The sequence below is a fragment of the Catharus ustulatus genome, chromosome 1, assembly GCF_009819885.2.
Source record: "Catharus ustulatus isolate bCatUst1 chromosome 1, bCatUst1.pri.v2, whole genome shotgun sequence".
Taxonomy (NCBI): Eukaryota; Metazoa; Chordata; class Aves; order Passeriformes; family Turdidae; genus Catharus; species Catharus ustulatus.
Genome location: NC_046221.1, coordinates 39835801 through 39856393, shown reverse-complemented (window position 1 = coordinate 39856393; position 20593 = coordinate 39835801). Strand labels below are relative to the sequence as shown.

At 45.2% G+C, this 20593-nt stretch overlaps 2 protein-coding genes across 4 annotated transcripts; one reads left to right on the top strand and one right to left on the bottom strand.

Moving 5' to 3' along the window:
* Window positions 1-732: 732 nt before the first annotated feature.
* On the bottom strand, window positions 733-6192 carry RPL15 (ribosomal protein L15). 2 transcript variants are annotated; one of them, XM_033065400.1, is made up of 4 exons: window positions 6100-6192; window positions 4534-4715; window positions 3157-3293; window positions 733-1089 (listed from the first exon to the last, which is right to left on the bottom strand). In XM_033065400.1, exons 2-4 carry the CDS (start codon window positions 4703-4705, stop codon window positions 784-786), a joined length of 615 nt encoding a protein of 204 aa, XP_032921291.1. In that variant the 5' UTR covers window positions 4706-4715; window positions 6100-6192; the 3' UTR covers window positions 733-783. The 2 variants fall into 2 exon arrangements, with proteins under 2 accessions (XP_032921291.1, XP_032921300.1); XM_033065409.1 differs by having other exon boundaries at window positions 4534-4718; window positions 6100-6185.
* A 60-nt stretch (window positions 6193-6252) lies between these two features.
* NKIRAS1 (NFKB inhibitor interacting Ras like 1) lies at window positions 6253-20154 on the top strand. Of its 2 annotated transcripts, none has more exons than XM_033053413.2 (4): window positions 6253-6316; window positions 7276-7369; window positions 16410-16651; window positions 19515-20154. In XM_033053413.2, exons 1-4 carry the CDS (start codon window positions 6257-6259, stop codon window positions 19752-19754), a joined length of 636 nt encoding a protein of 211 aa, XP_032909304.1. In that variant the 5' UTR covers window positions 6253-6256; the 3' UTR covers window positions 19755-20154. The 2 variants fall into 2 exon arrangements, with proteins under 2 accessions (XP_032909304.1, XP_032909315.1); XM_033053424.2 differs by lacking the exon at window positions 6253-6316 and adding an exon at window positions 8096-8220 and having other exon boundaries at window positions 7280-7369.
* Window positions 20155-20593: the final 439 nt, after the last annotated feature.

The following is a 20593-nucleotide window of genomic DNA, read 5'->3' as shown; positions in this document are numbered from 1 at the left end:
TAACTGTTACCAAAATGTGATTATTTCTACCACCTAACCATGCTGAGTAAATAAAAATGCAGCTCTTTAACACAGAGATGTTTCCTGTTCTGGTATCAAAAAGAAGGTTCAATAAACTGTCCTCCCTCAATCATGACAAATGAAATAATACCTTCTCTACAGTCAGTATTTTACTATTCAGCCTAAAACCTTAGCATTCTTTGTGACGTGCCCACATTTTTAATACTGTGCACTGCAAGGAACAGACCAAGCTTTATCTTTCCATTCAGTGCTTAGCTGATTTAGACAATGTCTGTAGCGGAGAGGCCCAAGAGCTGGTTTAACACTGAAGAAGTACAAGAAAACAGAACTTGAAAAATAAAATAGCCATTAGTATTTAATTGCCTATAAAAAATAAGTGAGCACTTTCAGTTTACATCTCATTGCACAAGATCAAAGCTGGCCATCTGTCCAAGCACAGGACAACACTTAGCCCAACCTACAAACAGTGACTAAATAAACTCAGACCAAGAGAAAAAAGAACATGGACCAGTGCTTGGGCTTTCAATACACATTGCACACGTCCTTCCATGTCACCAAAAGTGAAGCCCATCACAGAACTCTACTCTCAGGGCCTACAATCTTCACAAGTACTAAATTACATTTTCAAAAGCCTGTCAAAACAGGGGAACACCTGGACTCCTGGAAAATTGTATGCTTATCCACATAACCCAAGAAGCAGCAGAAGCACTGTTAAATTGAACAACCTGCATGATCTTTATTAGATGGCCACGTTTACAAGAATTAGCGGTAGCGGTGCAGCTGCAGGGTGTTGCGCCTCCTCCAGGCCGCACGGCGCGAGCCACCAATGGTGTGGTGGAATTTGTGGCCCTTGCCAAGCCCACGGCTCTTGCGCCCGGCTGACGTCAGCCCACGCATCTCTCTGTGCTTGTGGACAGGCTTGGTGATCCATTGGGTGTCGGGGTTCCGCCTGATGGTCTTATGGAAGGGATCAATCAGGATCACTTCAAAAAACTTGTAAGTGGAATCTTCACCCACCCAATACGAGTTCAAGACTCTCAGAGCCCCACAGTGACGGCCAGCACGTTCCTAGAGGAAAAAATAAATGCAACATGCTGTAAAATCATGAATGCAGGGCACTCTTCATGCAGAAAGATTACTAACTCAAGCATAAAATTTCAAGTTTTTCTAGGACAACCTCTTTTCCTATAAAAACTCATCCCCTTCCAGCTGCAAAGGTGCAAGGAAAGTAACAGCTGAAAAGAATGCAGTGTAAGGCTGTTTGGATTCCTGCATGAAGTAGGTTTTTAAATATCATGAGCAGGAAGGTACTTGGTTGACAAAAGAAAGAACTCTGTGTATATAGAAGCACCCAGTCAGTAAATACACAATGTCAAAAATAACTTCAACGTGACAATGAAGAGCATGAGCTGCACTTGGGGTCATGGAACAATCTTTTGTGGGAAGTTATGAAAGACTGATTAATTTGCACATCCAAAGCTACAAGGGACAAAGAAATTTCTGTGTAAGCCTGTACTGGTAGGAGTAAAGGAATAGCTGATGTCGATCTTTGTACTACTGCTGGCATATTAGTGCTTGCTATTCCTATCCTTGCCTGTGGTTTGGAAGACATAATCTTAGTACAGAAAACAAAACAAAGCAGAAAATAGCAATTATGCAACTCAATCTGCTTCTCGTGTCAAGAATGCTCCTTATTTAAAACACACACTGAGTGTGTTTAATTGTAGGACTTTATCATCATCATGGGGAAGCATGAACCAATGGACCCCGTTCATCTTCTTACCCAGTGTGATCCTAACCTATTGTTATAAGCTTCCCTAAAAAGCCTTTGACTATTTTCTGCACATGGAATAACATTTTTTCAAGTCCTTTTATTCTAGTGTGAGAGCAACACCTGTATGAAATATTGGAACACCAATATCCTTGACCAGCTTCTATTCGAGGATGGGAGCTCCAATTGAGGCTTTGCAGACCTGTAATCCGAAAAATGTAAGTTTTCCAGAAAGACTGTGTCAGATTCAGAACATTTCAAGCTAGAACCAAGGGCAAATAACCTCTTCCATAGTTGTCATAAGTGAGAATGTGATTAGCCATCAGGTATCTGGTAATAACACTTATAAAGAGAATGCCATGAGCACTGAAAACAGAATATCATTTTTAATTCAAACTCATCACCCAGTGTTTCTTTTAAATAAGGATGTCCCATTTATATTTCTTCCCTGAATAAAAAATTCCCACCATATTCAACTTGCAGAAGTCACTCAGCAATATTTTCAAAGTCCTGAGAACAGAGAAGTCTTCTGCTTCAAGATGGAAAGGCAATGACACTCTCCCTTCTTCCACAATGTCTCGCTTGAGAATGCAGCCTGGTATTAACTCAAACCCACTGAAAAAGGTTTTTTTTGTAAAGGTGAAAACTCTATCTCTTCCAGACTACAACCGTGACAGCAATGAAGCTTGCAAGATCTCATCAAGGTTTACATTTTGAGTGTTTCAGTAACAAGATCTCACCTAAAAATAAGTTAGCCACCAAGCTGTGTGCCTGTGAGGTACCAGTTTTTTATAAAGAAGCAGAAGGTCTCTGGCATGCTGCCTTCAGCTCCTGCACTACAGCTAAGCGTGCTGTGCAGCACTACTACTACACAAACAGGCGCTACAGGCTTCAAGACAGGAACTCACGTGTGCTTTGTGTAAGGACCATCACCTACAGCTGGTGATCCACACCACAGGGCAGGAAACACAGCAGTGGGATTTACTGACAAATTAGACACCTTAGAACATTCAAGTTCTTATTTCTCATGCCTAGTTCTTTATTTTACTGTGGCTTGGACTAGTTATGTGCTTTTCATAACAAATATTGTGGCATACTTGAGAAGTACTGACTTCACTAAACCACTCAAGTGGCTCCCATAGACCCCATTTTTAAAGTCTGAATAGTTTTTTATTGTCTCAATAAGCTTTTAAAGACATTCTGCTGCTTTCCTGCCACCATTATTCAAAATCTTACGAAGAACTTATTAACAAAGCAGCTGGTTTGGTTTTGTATTTTTTGCATTTTTTGTCTTTGAGTATATTCAGCTTTTACAGACTAAAACTTTCCAACCCAAACTTGTGAGCAACAAGCAAAATACTCACCTCTGCTACAGACTGAAGACTCCGGGCAAACTTGAGCTGGTTAACACCATGATGCACAGGTTTACCATAGGTCGCACCTTTGGGGACTGGGCGTTTGCGGCCACCACGGCGGACGCGGACACGGTAGATAACGTAACCTAAAACAAACAGTACTTAGGAACTAGAACAATTCCGGTAGCAATTTTCATCCCTGTACTGCACTTCCAATCCCTCAAAACTTGCATGACATGCTGCAACACAGTCATTATACCAATTTTTACTACAATTTACAACTCGACGTGGATAATAAAATATATTTTTGTTATTTTCATTACAACTGAGTACGGAAAGTGATGTGCTGATGCAACTATTTTTTGTTTCCAAACCAGAGTTCATGGCACCTTTCCACTGTCCAGTCCCAAACCAACTAAGATCAGTTAAAGCTATATCATAATACAATCATAAAAAATCCCCCACCAAAAAACCTCAGCAAACTACCCCAAATGCACAATCCAGATGGCAGCACTCACAAAGCACTGAAGCACAGGCCATCCCCAAACCCTGCTGAAATCTGGTCACTGAGAAATGAGGAAACTAGATATAAACAGTGACAGGAGTAAGAAGCCTTAGCTTTTTATTTCCTTTGTGAATAAACATGCTGGGTTTTTAATTGTAATTCCACAAGTTACACATGGATGGCCACTTTTCCCATTTCTTTCCCTGACCAGTAACTGTTTTTCAACAGTACAAACTCCATCATCTTGGACAAGTGCATCCAGCTCTAACACAGTAGTGCTACATGCAAGCCACAGTATGGCTTGGGTTGGAAGAACCTCAAACATCGCCTAGTTCCAAGCTCCCCTGCCATGGACAGGGACACCTTCCACCAGACTAGTTTGCCCAGAGCTCCATCCAGCCTGGCCTTGAAGCCATTCCCCCTTGTCCTGTCACTACATGCTCCAGTGCAAGTCTCTATCCAGATCTCTTGTAGGTCTTTTCAAGGTGCTAGAAGGTCACAGTTCAGTCACCTGAAAAAAGCTGAGCAACACATGACAAAACTTGGGCAGAAAAAGGACATCTCCCAAACCTAGGATACTAAAAGCCCTGTTTAATTCTGTGGCACTAACATTGCACAAGAAAAAAAAGGAGGCCAAAGCCCACCTGACTTCCCCCTGCTAGAATGGCAACAGAAGGCACAGATGCAAAATTAAGTGAAGGTCTTAGGCTGTGAGCACTGCTACCAACTGAGGACATTTACAATATTCTGTTCATTTCATGCAGGACACTTCAGTTTATTGGGGGACACTTCAGTTTCAGACTTTGTTACTCTGCTGTCACTAAGGAAGCCAATGTCACTGCGTGGTGAGGGGCACAGGGACTTCATGTCCATGCCATTACCTTGCTTGGCCTTGTATCCCAGCCTGCGGGCTTTGTCCGGCCGCGTGGGGCGTGGGGCCCGGTGCAAGGCCGACAGCTGGCGGTACTGCCAGCAGCGCACGCGCAGCAGGAACCGCATCACGTCCGACTGCTTCTTCCTCCACAGCTCCTGGATGTACTTGTAGGCACCCATGTCTGTCTACCTGCTGGGCAGAGAGCTCAGTGAGAACAGTGCGCCAAAAGCAACTCCTAGATTGAGCATCTTCCAACAGCACTCAAAGGCAGGGAGCTCTCACGCTTCTTTGGATCACTGACACACCTGGGAACACGGATCACACCTGGCAGCTGTCAGCATGACACCCTGCAGCCACCATTCCCAGCCAATTTTGTTTTTTTTTAATTTATTCTGAAGTGGTAAACTCCTCAACTGAGAAATTTTCAAATGTGTTATGTCTGATACTACCAACCCCAACAACTAACACCTGAAACAAGTTTTACACACAAATCTGTCAAGAACTACAGGACTATGAGAAGCATGGCCCTTACTATTAACTCTGACTTCAGTAAGGTTTTACTAAGTGAAAGCTAACAGTTTTATTAGTAAGAGGAAGTTTAATACTTGCTTAAGAAATGAATTGGATTGGGATTTTTATTCCTTAGAGCTATTTCCACGGTGTTTCCCACATCTCAGGAGAGACAAGGCCTTCCTCCACATCCACTGAAACTGGGCTTAAAGTAAAATGGGACGTACTGACCCTGTCAGACTAAAAAAGAAGTGTCACAGCTCAGTGTCCTACTGCTGCTGACAGTTGTATTTTGCTCCATAGGTACCCTGTGGGCTTTTTTGAAGTTGTTTTTAAAAATCGTTTCTACTGAGCACCATCGGGTTTGAACTGACTTCAGCAAAGCAAGGGTTCAACACAAAGTTCCTACAGATCAAGTTTTGTCCCTAAGAAAACAATAATTATTACAAACTCCCTCTTCTGAGTTTAAAATGTTTTAAAGTTGAAGGCATTTCAAAAATCAAGTATTACTTTATTTTTTCATCGCGTTTACTGCTGTTTTCATCTGAGGCCTCATACATCTGCAGCAATCAGCACGTGTACCTGAATGCCATCAAGTCCCAACCCAACTCACCATCAGATACACGCAGCTCACTTTATTTACATTTAAAAACATGCCCAAAACAGTTCGTGTGTGATTCTGGATATCCCTCTTGTTTTAACCTGCCCAGCTATAGCTCATGCATTCCCATCCTTAGCCACCCCACCTTTTCACGGCCTAATGGCACAAAAAATCCCCACGAACAAACAGCAAGCCCGGAGCAAAGCAGGGAGCGCCGTCTGTCACCGATCTGCACCCGCTCTGGCCCTCCGGTGCCACGACGGGTGCCCCGCTCCCCTCCCCGCCCCACCGAGGCGCAGCCCGCGGGCCCTCCTCCACCGGCCTCCCCGAGGGTCCGCGCCGCAGGAACAGCCCCATCCCACCCGGAGCCGGGCGGGCGCGGCGGCAGGACGGGTGGATGGGCGCTCGGATCCCGGGATGGGCGCGGATTGAGGGAAAGGCCGCGCGCGGACCGGCCCTCACCTGATGGCGCCCAGCGACGGAAAGGAAAGGCCCTACGTCCCACAAACCCTCGGGCCACGAGACACTTCCGGCGGTGGCAGCGGTGCCTCCTGGGTAACGTAGTCCGGCGGGGGTGCAGGCCGCGCGTCGCTCCCGGCCCGGCCCCCCGCGCTCGCCAATGGGCGCCGGGGGCGGGGCCCGCGCGGCTCCGTGGGGCCGGCCGGGACGCTCGGTCCAGGTGCGCGCTCGCGGCGGGGGGCGGCCCCGGGGGCGCGCTCGGGGGCCGGGGCGCTGGGGCACGGGCGAGACGCGGCATCCCCCGAGACACCCCCTCTCCCGACCCCCATAAGAGCCCCCGGTCAGGGTTGGGGTGGGACTTTGCTTGAAACCCTGAAAAGAAGCCTTAAAAACCACAACAAAAAAAATCTCTAAAATAATAATAATTTTAAAAATCGTAAGAATATGAGGAACGGCTGAGGGAGCTGGGTTTGTTTGGTTTCGAGAGGAGGCGGCTCGAGGGGAACCTCACTCCTCTCTCCCTGGAAGGAGAATGTAGTGAGGTGGGGGTCGGTCTCCTCTCTGTGACTGCAGTGAGAGAGGAAATGGCCTTCAGCTGAGACAGGGGGGACTCGGATTCGCCACCAGAAAAAATTTTTTCACTGTTAGGGCGGTCAGGCGCTGTAATAGGTTGCCCGGGGAGGTTGCAGAGTCTCCATCCCTGGAGGCGTTTAAAAGGTGTCTGGATCTGCTGCTGGATGATGTGGTTTAGTGGTTACTGGGTTGATGTTTGGATTGGATGATCTTAAAGGTCTCTTCCAACCTAATGATTCTATTCTAGTCTAAATAATAAACCCTGAGGGGGAATAAAAAAGCCCTAAAAACAATCTCAAGATCTTTTCATTGGAGGGTAGGGAGAAGGCACCATGGAGTCCCTGGTTCTGCATACCCTGGCCTTACCCACTGATCTGCTCCTGTCCCTGCTCCCGTCCCTCCTGCATGTGGCATGGCACAGGTTGGGTTTGAGCAACCTGGTCTTGTTGGTGGCATCCCTACCCATGGCAGGGGGCTGGAAGGAGAGGATCTTTAAGCTGCTTTCCAACCAAGCTATTCTATGATTCTAGGAGTTAGGCTTTCCTAGCCTGCAAGTCCTTTCTACCCCCCTACCTGTGGCTGCAGGATGACCTCTCTGTTTTTCAGTGTATGCTTTTCAGAGTACCCTGGCTTGCGAAGCATTGCCTGGTTAAACTGGAATTGAAGCAGGACAACGCCAGCCCCTCCTGGTCCAGAAAAGGTACTCTCCAGCTCTCTCTGTGGGAAATGGCTCCTGGAAACAGCAAACTGAGTCAGGGCCTGCTGCCCTGCCATGGCTCCACTAACAGAGGGAAGTGCCCTAGCTGCTGGATGTCTCCAGCTAGAACCAACCCCCACCCATCAGAGTGCTTTAATGCAGACTGAAAAACCTGCTTCTGCATTTGCTTTCCTGTGCTTCTGCCTTTAACACTCCTGTTTTGTAGTTCCTAGTCCGTAAAAGCTAGAAACTTTCTGTGAGCCCAATAAAAGGGAGGGAACCACCATTTTCTTGCATTTCCAGAAGCCATCCTGGTACCATGAGATGCCATCAAGCCCACTGCAAACCCAGGAAGCCTGATAACACCGTGCACACACACGCCAGCAAACACAGCCCCTGCCCGGGGGGTGTGCATGCTCCAGCGCTCCCAGCCTCCCCAAGCTGACAGGACAAGTGTCGAGGCTGCAGGCAAGCATCAGCACCACTGGCAGCAGCCTAAAACCTGAGAAAATGGTGTGGGAGGAAACTCTAATCCTAAAAATATCAGTCACTGTTGAGCGCTGGGAGGGAGCTGTGCCCCCGCTGCTTCGCGCTTTGCCTTGCGCCTTCCGTGGGCTCGGCTCCCGCGGTGCCCATCCCTGCACCGAGCCAGGCTCACAGCCAAGCCCGGCTCACAGCTGAGCCCGGCTCACTGCCGACCTAGGCTCACAGCATCCCGTGTCTGCACAGGGCTCTGCCGCGGGACCGGCCCTCGGGAAGCATGGGAAAGGGCTACAAGGTGGTGGTTTGTGGAATGGCCTCAGTGGGAAAGACTGCGATTTTGGAGCAGCTTCTCTATGGAAAGCACACTGTTGGTGAGACGTTTTTACTTTTGGGGGGAGTTTGTTTCCTTTTCTAGTATCCTGTTCGGTGTGGGCCCCAAAACACCAATAATGGAGGAGTGCAAGCTGTGCTGAGGTGAAGGAGGAAATTAATGTGGTTTTGTGGCATGTCTGGGCTATTCTTAAAATTCATAGTCCCTTGCTTATAGATTTTTAGAGAGTCTTGGAGAAGAACCCGTTCCATGATGTTCCCAGCAATAAAACACAAGAATGTTTAAAAAGAAACAAACACTGAAAGTAGGTGATGTGCCTGCTGCATATTTACAAAATAAATATCTTGTTCCCTGAAAGATGTCATAGACGCCTGAAAAATAAATAGCTGTCACATGATGAGTGTAGACACTGTTTAGACTTTTGTTTCATCTTCTTAAAGCTTTATTTTGCTTAGTCTTGGCTAACATTTAATTGAAGCTCTGGGGGGAAAAAAAAAAAAACAGCTCATCTTTAGGTTCCATGTTCTGTGCTGAATTTTGAAGGCCAAGTGTCTCAACTCTCTAAGAAATCCTCACAGGGGAAACAGACTTGACAGAGGATCAGGGGATGCCTGATATTTGCTGTGCACAAAAGAAAGGGAATGAAGGCAAAGCCGGTATGTTTCCCTCTGTTTCTACATTTGGCTTTGAAAGGAAGGGCAATGATCATCAGGCTGACAAATTATTCCCACCTCACCTAGAAACAAGGGGTGGCACCAGGGCTTTGACAGAAGATGTTCAGTCACTTCGCATTTTCTCCTTGAGCCAGTAAATTAGACTTCAGGATAAGCTGTTGGATAAAGACAAGGATTTCTAGCATGGTGCTTTGCAGCGCTGCACCTTTAAAATGTGTCGATGGGAGGAATTTCCTGGCAAAATGTGATACAGAACTGTGTGCTAATATCCGTGTTTAAAAGGAGGATTTCCTCTAATGTTGCAGCAACATCTGTTTCCAGCATCCTACCGAGCGCTAGGCACGTAGCCCCGTGTAGCTGTCAATGTGAAGGTTGCAGAGATCTGCAGGCTGAAGGTTTTTCCCTTTGCTACTAACCTGCCTCTCCTCTGTGCCGGACTGGGTGACTGTCAGATACACCCGAGCAGCATGAGCAAGGCCACGTTACTTAAATCGTATTGCCTTGCATTAATTCCTGCCTCCTATTAGCAACCCGGGCAGGAAGGATATTCGGGTGTTGCTGATCAGAGGAGCTATTTATGGAGCCAGCCATGTACGTGATTATACAGTGTCATGGACACTGGCTGACATAACCAGAGGGAGGCCTCGTGCCTGGGGTTTAGCCGTGGGTGTCCCTCTGTTACTCCCAAATGCCCTGTTCCAGCTTGGCCATTGAGCAATGCACACCTACCCCCCAGCCCCTCTGCACTTAAAAAAGTCATTTTTCCTTGTCTGCAGCTCTGCTCTTATTTTTTGGAGTTACTGGTAAGGGAAAGAACAACTGATAGCAGATGGGGAGTGCAAGGAGAGAGGAAAGAAGGAAGAAGGTAGTTTGTGTTTTCTGTGTTTTCTGTGATTTTGGTCAAATCATATTCCTAAGACATGCAGAGAAAGAGGGCAAGTAGCAGAGTCAAGATGAAGATATGGAGAGGGTAATTATGGAGCTGCTGCAACCCCAAGAGTTGTGTGGCTACAGCCCAGCAATTTTGATATCCCCTGCACAGGCCATCAATCACATTTGGGATGATGTACCCATAAGCTGGTACTTTTGGCAGTCCTGCTGAGTGGTCACCATCATCCCTGCCTTTTCTTCAGTACATAGGCAGTTGTGGCAGAGGGTGCCTGGAGTATGAACTGGTGGAAATGGTTCCCAGAAGACCTTCAGCTACTGTTCCATTCTGTATTGATTTAACTCCTGAATTGCAGAGGCAGGATGCCATTTTCAGGGTCTCACTATGCAAGGACAGAGTTTGAGGAGTGGTGAATTTGTCTGCTCCTTAGCTGAGCTGCTTTAAACTGCACAGTGGGGTTCCCCTTCCTCACCTGAAACACTATTACAGGATCTTGATCCTTGTTTCCTAAAGCTTGTGAGCTCCAGAAAGCCGACATGTACATCTTGGCTGTGGGCCTTTTTGGCTGGAGGCAAGAAGGGACTAGTGTGTCTGCTGAAAGCCTTTTCAGAGCCAACCATCAAGGAAGCTCACCGGGCATGGCAACATGGACACAAGCTGTTTCAAAACCTGTGCTTCCTGACTGACGTCAGGAGCAGCTCTGCATCCACTCCAAGGGCCCAGGAGCCTGGGGAGGATGGCCGAGCCAACACAGGGAGTCTTTCCGTTCTCATGGCAGGCACATCCTCCTCTCAGTGACAAGAGGAATGCTAGGACTTGGTTGGAGGCTCAGAGCACAAGGTCTGCTGCCATTCTCCGAGATGTCACAGCCACTGTCACGAGGGCAGCCTCCTGGTTGTAAATCAGCCATGAGTCTGTCAATGCTCAGTGCCTCCTGTTGACTTTCCTGTAAAAAGGAGTGGTGGCACAGCTGGTGTCAGGGAAGTGATTAGAGTCCTTGGAGGTTTCGTGCTGCTGTGTAAAGCCCTTGGCTTTGAGCCTGTGCTCCTGGCTGTGTGCTTGGTGATGGTACTGTAAACCCAGTGGCACTGTTTCTTTTCCTAGAAAAACATGCACCTTCAACTCCCCTGACTTGACATGGATGAAGTCCCTAAGTGCCACGATTACTTACATGGTCAGCAGCTAACAGTCTTGCAGACACACTAAGATTGTTTGAAGTCAAAGAGGAAAAAGTAGCCAAAAAGGGACTATCTGTGTCCCTGTAGCATGTGAGCAACGATGTCTGGTATTGGATTTTGTGCTAGACTTTAAACTGCAAGGGAGTTTGCCTTGTGTCCCAAGATGGAAAAGGAGAGGACAAATAGATGAGAGATGCTCTCAGAGCCATGTAAAATAATGTAGCTATTGCATGGCAGACACTCTTGCCAAACTAATACAAGGAATAAGAAACGAACAAAACGAAATGTTTGAAATGGGTGCAGATTTAGCATTGTGTCATGTAGGGACCATATTGCCATAGGTCAGGGCAAATAGTTGTTAAGGATACGTGTATGCTACATATACAGTAGTGTGCCCAGGTGGCCAAGAAGGCCCATGGCAACCTGGCCTGTATCAGAAAGGGTGTGACCAGCAGGGCCAGAGCAGTGATTGTCCCCCTGTGCTCACCACTGATGAGGCAGCACCTTGAATCCTGTGTTCAGTTTTGGGATCCTCTGTACAAGAAAGATGTTGAGGGGCTGGAGTGGGTCCAGAGAAGGGAAATTAAGCTGAAATTAAGAAGGCAAGGGTCTGGTGCACTGCTGTGGGTGCTGGGGGTGTTCTGCCCAGAGAAAAGGAGGCTCCAAAGGGGGACATTATTGCTCTCTGCAGATACCTGACATGATGTCTTGGTTTAGAGCAAATTTGGGAGGAAATTATTGAGTGGGGGTTCTTAATTAGTTTGGGGGAAAAAAATTTTTAGAGAGAAGTGGGAAAAAATTGTTTATTTAATTGACAAAGTATTTTTTAGTATGAAATTGAGTAATACTAAGCAGTAAAACTTTTTACGGTTTTGAAGAGATGGCAAATTTAGAAGAGATTTTTTGTTGTGAGTGTAGTCTGCCTGCCTTAGTTTGTTTTTAGTCTTTTTGGTGCTGGGAAATGCTGCAGCCCAGGCCAGGCTTGGTGAGCTACAGATGTGAGCTCCTGGTGCTCTTCTGGGTTTTTAGTCCAGAGCAGGCTCAAACAGTTCTAAGAAAAAGGGGGAAAAAAAAAACAAAACAAAAAAAACCACAGTCCAGGAGACCCCTTTTTGCCTCAGCTAGTTGGAAAAACTAACTGAAAGTAAAGAGCAGTTCTCTCCTGCCATCCACTGCAGACAACACAGTCTGTGTGTAGAATGTGGGGGAGCAAGTGCAGTCTCTGATAGCAACTCTGCACTTCTTCCTTCTCTTCACTCCTGGAAGCAGTCTTAAAGTTGCAGAATTCAGTATGTAACACCAACAGACAATTTGAAAATACAAGTATTATAAAGTCACTCCAAGACACATGAGCATGTAGCCAGATGGGGGTCAGTCTTTTCTCGCAAGTAACAAACAATAGGACAAGAGGAAATGGCCTCAAATTGTGCCAGGGGAGGTTTCGATTGGATATTAGGAAAAATATCTTCACTGAAAGGGTTTTTAGGTATTGGAGGAGGCTGCCCAGGGAAGTGGTGGAATCACCATTCCTGGAAGAAAACCATATAGATATGGCACCTGGGGACATAGTTGAGTGTTGGGCTTGGCAATGCTGATTGAACAGTTTGACTCAATGATCTTAGAAATCTTTTTCAGCCTTAACTATTCTCTGATTCTGTGATTGCCTGGTACCTGGGATGAGCTCCCTTTTTGTGACTTAAGTGTTGTGTTCGTCCTCCACTTTGTCTTGCTGTCCTGAAGAAAGAGGGGCCAGTCTTATTTCCTCAGTCATGAAAAGCCAGCTTTGACTGGCAGCAGAAGATTTTCCCACTAAGTACCAGTGGTACCTGGCACTGCTTGGCCTGACCTCTCTGGACCAGGTTAGGAGGCTTAGCTTTGGCACAGGACATGTGTGTAAAGAGGATGGATGTTTTTCCTTAAACAGTGTTCCTGTTCAGTGATAGTGCAGGAAGGAGTCATCCTTCTGCCCTTAAAATATTTCTGGCCTCTCAGCCTGTACTAAAGCTTATCAGCTCAACAGGAGGAGATGAGAACTGTCCCTTGTAGAAAACTTATCTCTGCCTCCTGGCTGTGTAAATAGCTGGTGTGGTCAGGTTATTCATAAGCAGCTACTTGAGATCCTTTTACTAGCTAGGAATGAAAACACCATATATCACTATGGTAGAAGGCATGAGAAATGAGAGAAATTGCCTCTCTTGTTCCAGCTGGAGGGATTTGGGGTTTTGGCTTTCACACTGTGGATGTGGAGGCTAATTAAACTAATTATGCATTCATAGAACCATAGATTGGTTTGTATTGGAAGGGACTTTAAAGATCATCTCCTTCCAACCCGCTTGCCATGGGCAGAGACACCTTTTTACATCTTCACTTCTTAATTTAAAACCACCTGGTGATAGAGGTGCAGTCAGCTTTGCATTTTAGAAATAGACGAAAATGGAACTGAATGTATGTAAATGAGGGTCACAACCTTCCTATTTGTTGGTGGGACCAGTACTTCCCCAGCAGCTAAATCTAAACAGATTAGCTCCTCTTGAGGTTTGTCCAGCTCTTTCCCAAGTCAGGGATCCTCTGATACACTGTCTTTTAAAATCTAAATAAGAAAAGTGTGTTTTTCTGCAGCTTACAAACAGGAGTAGCAGGTTTTAGGAGGTCTTTGCTGAATTCCTCTGGAAAAAAGGCAAAAAGAGATTACACAGGAGATCTTCAAAAGTACTCAAGAGGACATAAAATTTGTACTGCATTAATGTTCAAAATCCGACTGGCTACTTTTGAAATTCCATCCCTCTTGAAATTTTGATTTACTTAGGTATTTGCAGTCTATCTGCTGTGCCTAGCCTGTGTGTGCAGTATTCATTAGTATATTGAGCCTTTTCTTTTCCTCATTGGGAAGCCACAAGGGGTTGGAACAACACCCAATTTGTGACTGAGGCTTCCTGTTGCAGTTCCTCTGTGGCAGCACTCAGTAAAAAACAAAGACCACTCTGCCTCTCCTAAGATTTTCACCAGCTGAGTAGGTGCTAGAGAGTGGTCTCACTTCTGTCTCTTCCTCCTTTCCCTCTCCAACTTTTCTATATCTTTAGTCATCAAAGGAAGCATGACAGTGTGCACTATCTTGTTAGCTCCCCTTCACCCCTCTAACTTCTGAACCTGAAAGCTGGCCTACTGCAGTGCACTGCTCCATGGAAAAACTACTCAAACTAGCAGCAGTCTGCAGGACAGTAACTTCTCAGCACAAGCTTCCCTTGCCCACCCAGGTAGAGATGGTGGAAGGATGCCTGGGGATGCCAGTGAAGGGAAGGAGAATCAGGATCTTTGTGGCAGGGAGGATGGGATAGTGCCAGAACCTTTCTGGGACACTGACTAGTGTTGCTTCTCTTACAACAACTTGCCTGACCCATGTTTGAATGAAGACCTAGGAAGTGTTTGAATGGGATGCTACTAACAAGAAGTGTAAAAGTCATTGTCAGCAAGATGTGGCTGGTACATGGTCTGGGCTTTAGGAGGAGGACCTAGAATAAGGTGACACAGGTATTTCTAAAAATTATCTATGTTTACTTAGGAAACTGCTTGCATATATTCCCTCCCTCAGTACATGTAGGTGAAATTTCACCTCTGGAATCTGATACTGGTGCATAAATTCCAACTCCCTCCTAAGTGACCCCCCCCTATTTGGCATCAAAATTTGTTGCTCTATTCTGCTGAGTTAAGTCCCAGGTCTTAAATTTTTCTCTTCGTTTTTAAATAAGGTGTTAAAGACATACTTTTCACTGCTGCTTTTAATGCCATTAGGAAGAGATTGTCACAGGATAATGTGGATATATTAAAGCTGTTGAATTACTGTACAATATTACTTGTTGCTTTTTAAAAAGAAAACTTAAGTACTTATGTGTCCTTCCTTCTTGCCAAAGCCATATTTACTGATTTCAGGTATTTCCTTGACCTGTCTGTACAATGCAAAAAGGCAGAGCGAGAATATAGTGCTGTGTCTAAACAACAGTGATGTATCCAGAAAGGACTTTGTTACTACCTAAGTCTTTAAAAATGCCCCTTTAACACATTCTTCAATCACACAGGATGCATTTGTGCTTCCTCTTTTTATAAACATTTGCTTTGTCATTCTGTTCTTCACATTAGCATGGCTGTATTTGGAGGCAAAATAAATCTTTGGAAACCTAATAAGAGTTTGAGCTATGAAGACTGCACAGAGGGGGCAAAACGAACAGCTTATGCCATTTTCACGCACAGGAATGCTGCGTACATCATGGGAAACCATCAGCGTGGGTGGAATGCTTTAGCTTGTCAGTGTGAAGTGTTGTGAATAGTGTCATTGAATATAGCAAAATCCTTATTTTCATAGGCCAGATAATCCTTTGTGTTTTCTTAAACAATACACTAAAATGGTCCCTTTTTGGCAGACAAAGAGAATAAAGCAGGACTCATTATTGTAGTCCTGCAACAGCAAACAATTGTATGTAGGAGTGCAGTGGAGGCAAAAAACGTGCGTTGCAGAGGGCTTATATGAATACTTAAAACCAACTCAGAAAGTGACCCAGCTACACTATACACAGATTGTTTTGACCTGTAACCTTATGCACCTGCATCCAGAAGAAACACAAAGCTAAGATGATTTATGTGTTTTCAGGTTTGGCTTAGGAAAAATAATTTAAATTAGTTCAAATCAAACTACCTGGAATTACTTCACACTTACAGTGTGGAGAGGAGGAGGGAAGGAAGGTCAGTATGCAAATAGGGTGGAACAGGTGATACATATATGAAAGCTTGTTACCTTGTGCATGCTCTTGCCTTGCAATAAATGAACTTGTTCCTATCAGCCATCTGAGTCATTTTAAATCCCTAGGGGATGGAAAAAACTCACTGTGTATTTGCGTAAATATACTATGCAACTTTGTTTGCCTGCAAACATCCCCTTCCCTTTCTGGCTTAATTTCACGTATTGGTTAGTTGTACCACCAATACACATTCATTTCCAGAATTATTCCTTTGGCTCCTGCTTCTGCCTCATTATGAGGATGCTTAAGATGTTAGTACTTGACTATCTGGTATTCCCTGGCTGTTGTTCCAAAAGGGTATGTTTGGGCAGCCTCGTTTTGCAGCATGTTTGGCACAGAACTGGTACAACTGGGTGTTTGGAATTTGGAAAACTTGGGAGGAAAGCATATATCTTATCCTATTCTGAATGTGCCTGTTGTATAGATTAATTTTACAGGCATGATCATGTGCTTACATATTAATGTATTTACAGTGTCACTATTGGAAATAGCTAGTGCAGTCATCTATGAATACAGCCCTCCATGAAGATGCCAGGCAAGGTCAAGGCCTGGTGAAGTCACTCTGTAAAATGGTGAAGTCACTCTGTAAAACACACACTCAAAGCTACTGTGGGGGGAAAATCCTGCTGCACTGCAAAGAATTCTTATAGTGAGGCTGTACTTAAAGCAGTGGAACATTCCTGCTTGTTTCCAAACAGGCTTAGAAGAGGGTGCCACGATGGAAGATGTGTATTTGGCATCGGTGGAGACAGACCGAGGCGTGAAGGAACAGTTGCGGCTCTATGACACCAGGGGTCTGCAGGAGGGCGTGGAATTGCCCAAGCACTATTTCTCTGTGGCTGATGGCTTTGTCCTGGTGTACGCCGTGACCAGCCTCGAAGCGTTCCAAAGAGTCGAACTGCTCAAAAAGGAGATCGACGTCTTCAGGGACAAAAAGGAGGTAAATGCACGGTTGGCTAAATTCTGCATCAGTGATAGGAAGTTAAGGTCACAAAGCCCAGCTTTTGTTTCTGTAAACGTCGTGTACAAAGGAAAATGAATGTACCCGCAGCCTCGGGCAACCCAGCAAGAAGGAGGCCTTCACGTGCCAGGGAAGCTTAATTCACATGCCAAGCAGGTCATGCAAAAGAATGCTTCTTTTTTTTTTTTTTTTTTCCTCCTTATTTCCTCTACTACAGCTAAAATTCATTCAGCTGAATGCATCAGCCAGGACACTTATGACTAATAAAACATATGGTCTACAGCAGTGCAACTCATGTTTTTTTAGATATTGTACAGGGGAAGTCAAGTGCATAGAATAATATAACGAAGAGCATTATCTTTGTTTGTTTTGTATTCATGTACTTGATGGCTTACAAACTAGTGTAATTGACAATGGGTCTCCCAGACATTAGTCAATTGGCAAAGCAGCTTTAATGTATTTTAACAACCATATTGAATCAATTCAATTGTGTGAAATGACTGTTCTATTTTCCCTTAGAAAGCAGCTAGTGTTTTCAGCTGACAATGTTCCAGCTTAGCTAAACAAATATAACTTGCATGTGGCATTAGCATTACAGCTTTTCCTACAGTATCTATATTCTGGAGTAGTTTTCCCTGTTAAATGTCTTTAGCCTACAGCTTTCCAAATGCCTGTTTTATGCTGTTTGAAAGACAAAAAAACTGCATGAAGAATTAATTGGATAATGGTAGGGAGACACTTTGCAAAAATGTAACTTGTTTTGTACTGACAGCACACAGGGTGGTGGAGGAAGGCAGGCTCAAGTTTGATGGCAGACGAATGTGCAGTCACAGGAGAGGTATGTTAGGTGGTAGGGCTGGTGTGAGCTGCAGACTGTCACGTATATCAGGGATGCAGGATTCAAGCATAACTCCCCTGCAGGGCAAGGAAAGGTGGACAAGCAGGAAATTTTTCCCAGGCACTGTGTTTTGTGATGGCCCTGATTTGGTACTATCCAGCATGTTGTAATGCAGAGAGGGAGTCACAGCCCCAACAGGATCTGTGTCCTGCTTGTTTGTGTTACCTGTCAGAGCTCTTCTCATTGCATGCAGGTATTTTAAAAAATAGCCAATTTGCTTATCCTTTTAGAGAGCATAAAATTGTGATTTTGACTGAGGATAACATAGTTTAAAAAGTGGTGGCCACAGTAAGATGGATAAAATAGTTTTCATTCCTATTATTTCCATTAAAAATAGGCTTTAAGGTGTGCAAGGTAAGACCAGGAGTCCTACCTTAAGGTGACTGGTAATCAGCAGATTAATGATTCTGTGACCTAAAGTCTGGATTCCGCTAGAATGAATTCTGTGCTGAATTGGGGATGTATCTCCACACACGGTGCTTTTGAGCTGGCAGAACCTCAACTCGTTGAGTGGCACAGTCCCCTGTTGTGTGGCAGATGACAGAAAGCACTGATGGCTGGTTCCTTGCCTCTGCTGGCTGTGGCAGCTCTCCAGCACACACCTTAAAGCCTGGCCAAATTTTATACTAAATAGAGGTTTTGTTCTGTTACACTGACAGAGCTTTGCCATAGCTAAAATTCAGCTGGAGCGTGCAGTAAATACACATGAAGATTATAGCTTCTTTCAAAACCCTCACGGATGGGGGAAAGAACCCCCTAAGCAGCATTTTTCCAAGCACCGTGGACTGCTGTAGAAAAGAAGGGAGGCCTCAGACCTCACAGGAACAGGATGAACATCGCTAGCTGGAAAGAAGCAGAAGGCATTCTGGAGAGTTAGCCTGATGAACAGGAAAGAGCAAGCAGGCGTGGCCACAGCAAACCTCACAAATCATCAGCAGAGAGGACTTTATCACTTCATCTTTGTTAAACCACTAGTGTAGAGATGAAAACAGAATTTGACTAAGGACCTTGAACTAAAAATGTAGGCATGATTTCCCCTAAGAGCTGGTGCTGGTAAAGCATTTTTAGAAAACAGTTAACTTATAATAAGGAGGAGCAGTAGCTTCACGTGGCCAGCACTCCCTTTGGCACTTCCTAGAGCTGAAGTACTGGGAAAGCTTCATGCACTTACTGAACTCAGCCATGCTGGAGTATCTGGGTGATGCACAAGTCACTGGATGGATCCTTACAACTGCAGATCTGAGTTGATACCTCTGCACTGCTCTCCTTAGCTAACCAGCTGCTCTCGAAACTGCTCCCCCGAGGACACTGCTGGTGTTTATCTGCCCCTCTCAGCAGACTGTCCCCTTCAGTCCTTCGGGTGCCTCTTGGTGCCTGGGGCTAGGCAGCTGGCATGGCTGAGCTGGGAGAGGGGCCCCATAGCCCAGCCTGACCAGGCTGCTGGCACGGTTGGCTTTATTTATATTGCAGGATGGGGCTTGGGAAAGAAACAAACAGGGCAAAATCCACCACTGAGGGATCCAGGCTTTCTTTGCTGCAGTGCTTTTTTTCATCTCTCGAGCATCTGCTGCTGTGACCTACTTGGATGTCATGCTCTTATCATTTGTCTAGGGCAGCTCAAGTGCCAAGTAAGTGGAGAATAGGGCTGTTTAACTTTGGATCTCTTGGGTATTGTTTTCCTTCAAGCAGTCATTGGGGGTGGGGAGTGGGGTGGTGAGAAGGGGAAGTCCTGCATATCCTATGATTAAAACAAGCTTCCAATCCATAAGGAGATGAGGCTAATTCAAATCCCAGACTCTGATCTTCCAAACTACATGCAACTTACCTTGTGCCAGTGCTGTTACAGAACAAGTCTGAACTATGTTGCTACTTGCCTGCTGTTTAAAAGGATTGTGGCTGGTAGATGGTTTTGGTATAACGCTAACCCTCTTGTTTGGTTTGTAGGTTGCAGTTATTGTCTTGGGAAACAAAACTGACCTCCTGGACCAAAGGCAAGTGGAAACAGAAGCAGCACAGCAATGGGCAAGGGCTGAGAAAGTGAGACTGTGGGAAGTGACTGTGACAGATCGGAAAACACTGCTTGAACCCTTCACCTTCTTAGCTAGCAAGCTGTCCCAGTCACAGAACAAATCAACATTTCCCTTGCCTGGAAGGAAGAGCAAAGGGAATAACTGTGAAAACTAGACTAGCTTAGCATTGTCTCCTGCTGCCAGGTCACAGTCTAAGTCCTTTTTGTGCCATTTGCTTATTGCAGTTTCACTTGAAGCAATAATGTCATTCAGCAATAAAATCAGCAAGTTTATAGCTAAGAGGTATCCTTCCTTCTCACACACTTGGCTTGAAAAAGCTGCTGGTGGTAAAAGCCTCAAAAAGCACTTTATGAGAGCGGTTATTTTGCAACCAGGGTTTTGGAGGAGGAAGGGATAGATGGATACCTCTCTAGCAGGAGCTTTTACTATGCCTGGATACAGCCATGTTGAGGGACAAATCAACAAGCTTACCAGCATATAATCCTCTTGCAGATCTATAGCCTGTAGTCACAAAAAGTATTAGCTGCAATAAAGCATTCAATTTGGAAAGGTGATATATTTGAAATGGCAACAGTTCTTTTACCTTGACCTTAAACAGGGCCACAGGGCTTTCTGATGCTGCAAGAGGCTGAGATCAGTGTCTTGCTGTACGAGAAGGGTATGGAACAGGAGAAAATTATCAGATTAAGCCACTGAGGTTTTGCTAGTGTCTAGAAGAAAAAAAAAACCTGGGAAAAAAAAACATAGAAAAGTCACCCCCCATATCTTCTGGGAAATACCCCAACATGTACCTTGTCAATGAAGTCTAGTAAGCAGTGCTTTCAGCTCAGGAATTCATTTGTAGAAACCAGAAAAGCTCTCAGAGCACTCAGACTGAACAACAACCTAAGGACAACAAAGCTGTGGGTTTGTTCCAGCATGTCCACAACAAATCAGTCACTTTCCCATAGGTGGTGATTTTACTGAGAATTATATATTGTATTTTGTATGCAG

What these genes read in the sequence shown, in the direction of transcription:
- RPL15 (XM_033065400.1), bottom strand. Translation starts at nt 4,705, where the DNA reads ATGGGTGCCTACAAGTACATCCAGGAGCTGTGGAGGAAGAAGCAGTCG. An exon ending in GGGATACAAGGCCAAGCAAG is followed by an intron (nt 3,294 to 4,533) that starts GTAATGGCATGG and finishes TGTTTGTTTTAG; the next exon opens with GTTACGTTATCTACCGTGTC. An exon ending in GTCTTCAGTCTGTAGCAGAG is followed by an intron (nt 1,090 to 3,156) that starts GTGAGTATTTTG and finishes TTTTTCCTCTAG; the next exon opens with GAACGTGCTGGCCGTCACTG.
- NKIRAS1 (XM_033053413.2), top strand. Translation starts at nt 6,257, where the DNA reads ATGGGCGCCGGGGGCGGGGCCCGCGCGGCTCCGTGGGGCCGGCCGGGA. An exon ending in GGCCGGGACGCTCGGTCCAG is followed by an intron (nt 6,317 to 7,275) that starts GTGCGCGCTCGC and finishes TCTGTTTTTCAG; the next exon opens with TGTATGCTTTTCAGAGTACC. An exon ending in CCCCTCCTGGTCCAGAAAAG is followed by an intron (nt 7,370 to 16,409) that starts GTACTCTCCAGC and finishes GTTTCCAAACAG; the next exon opens with GCTTAGAAGAGGGTGCCACG.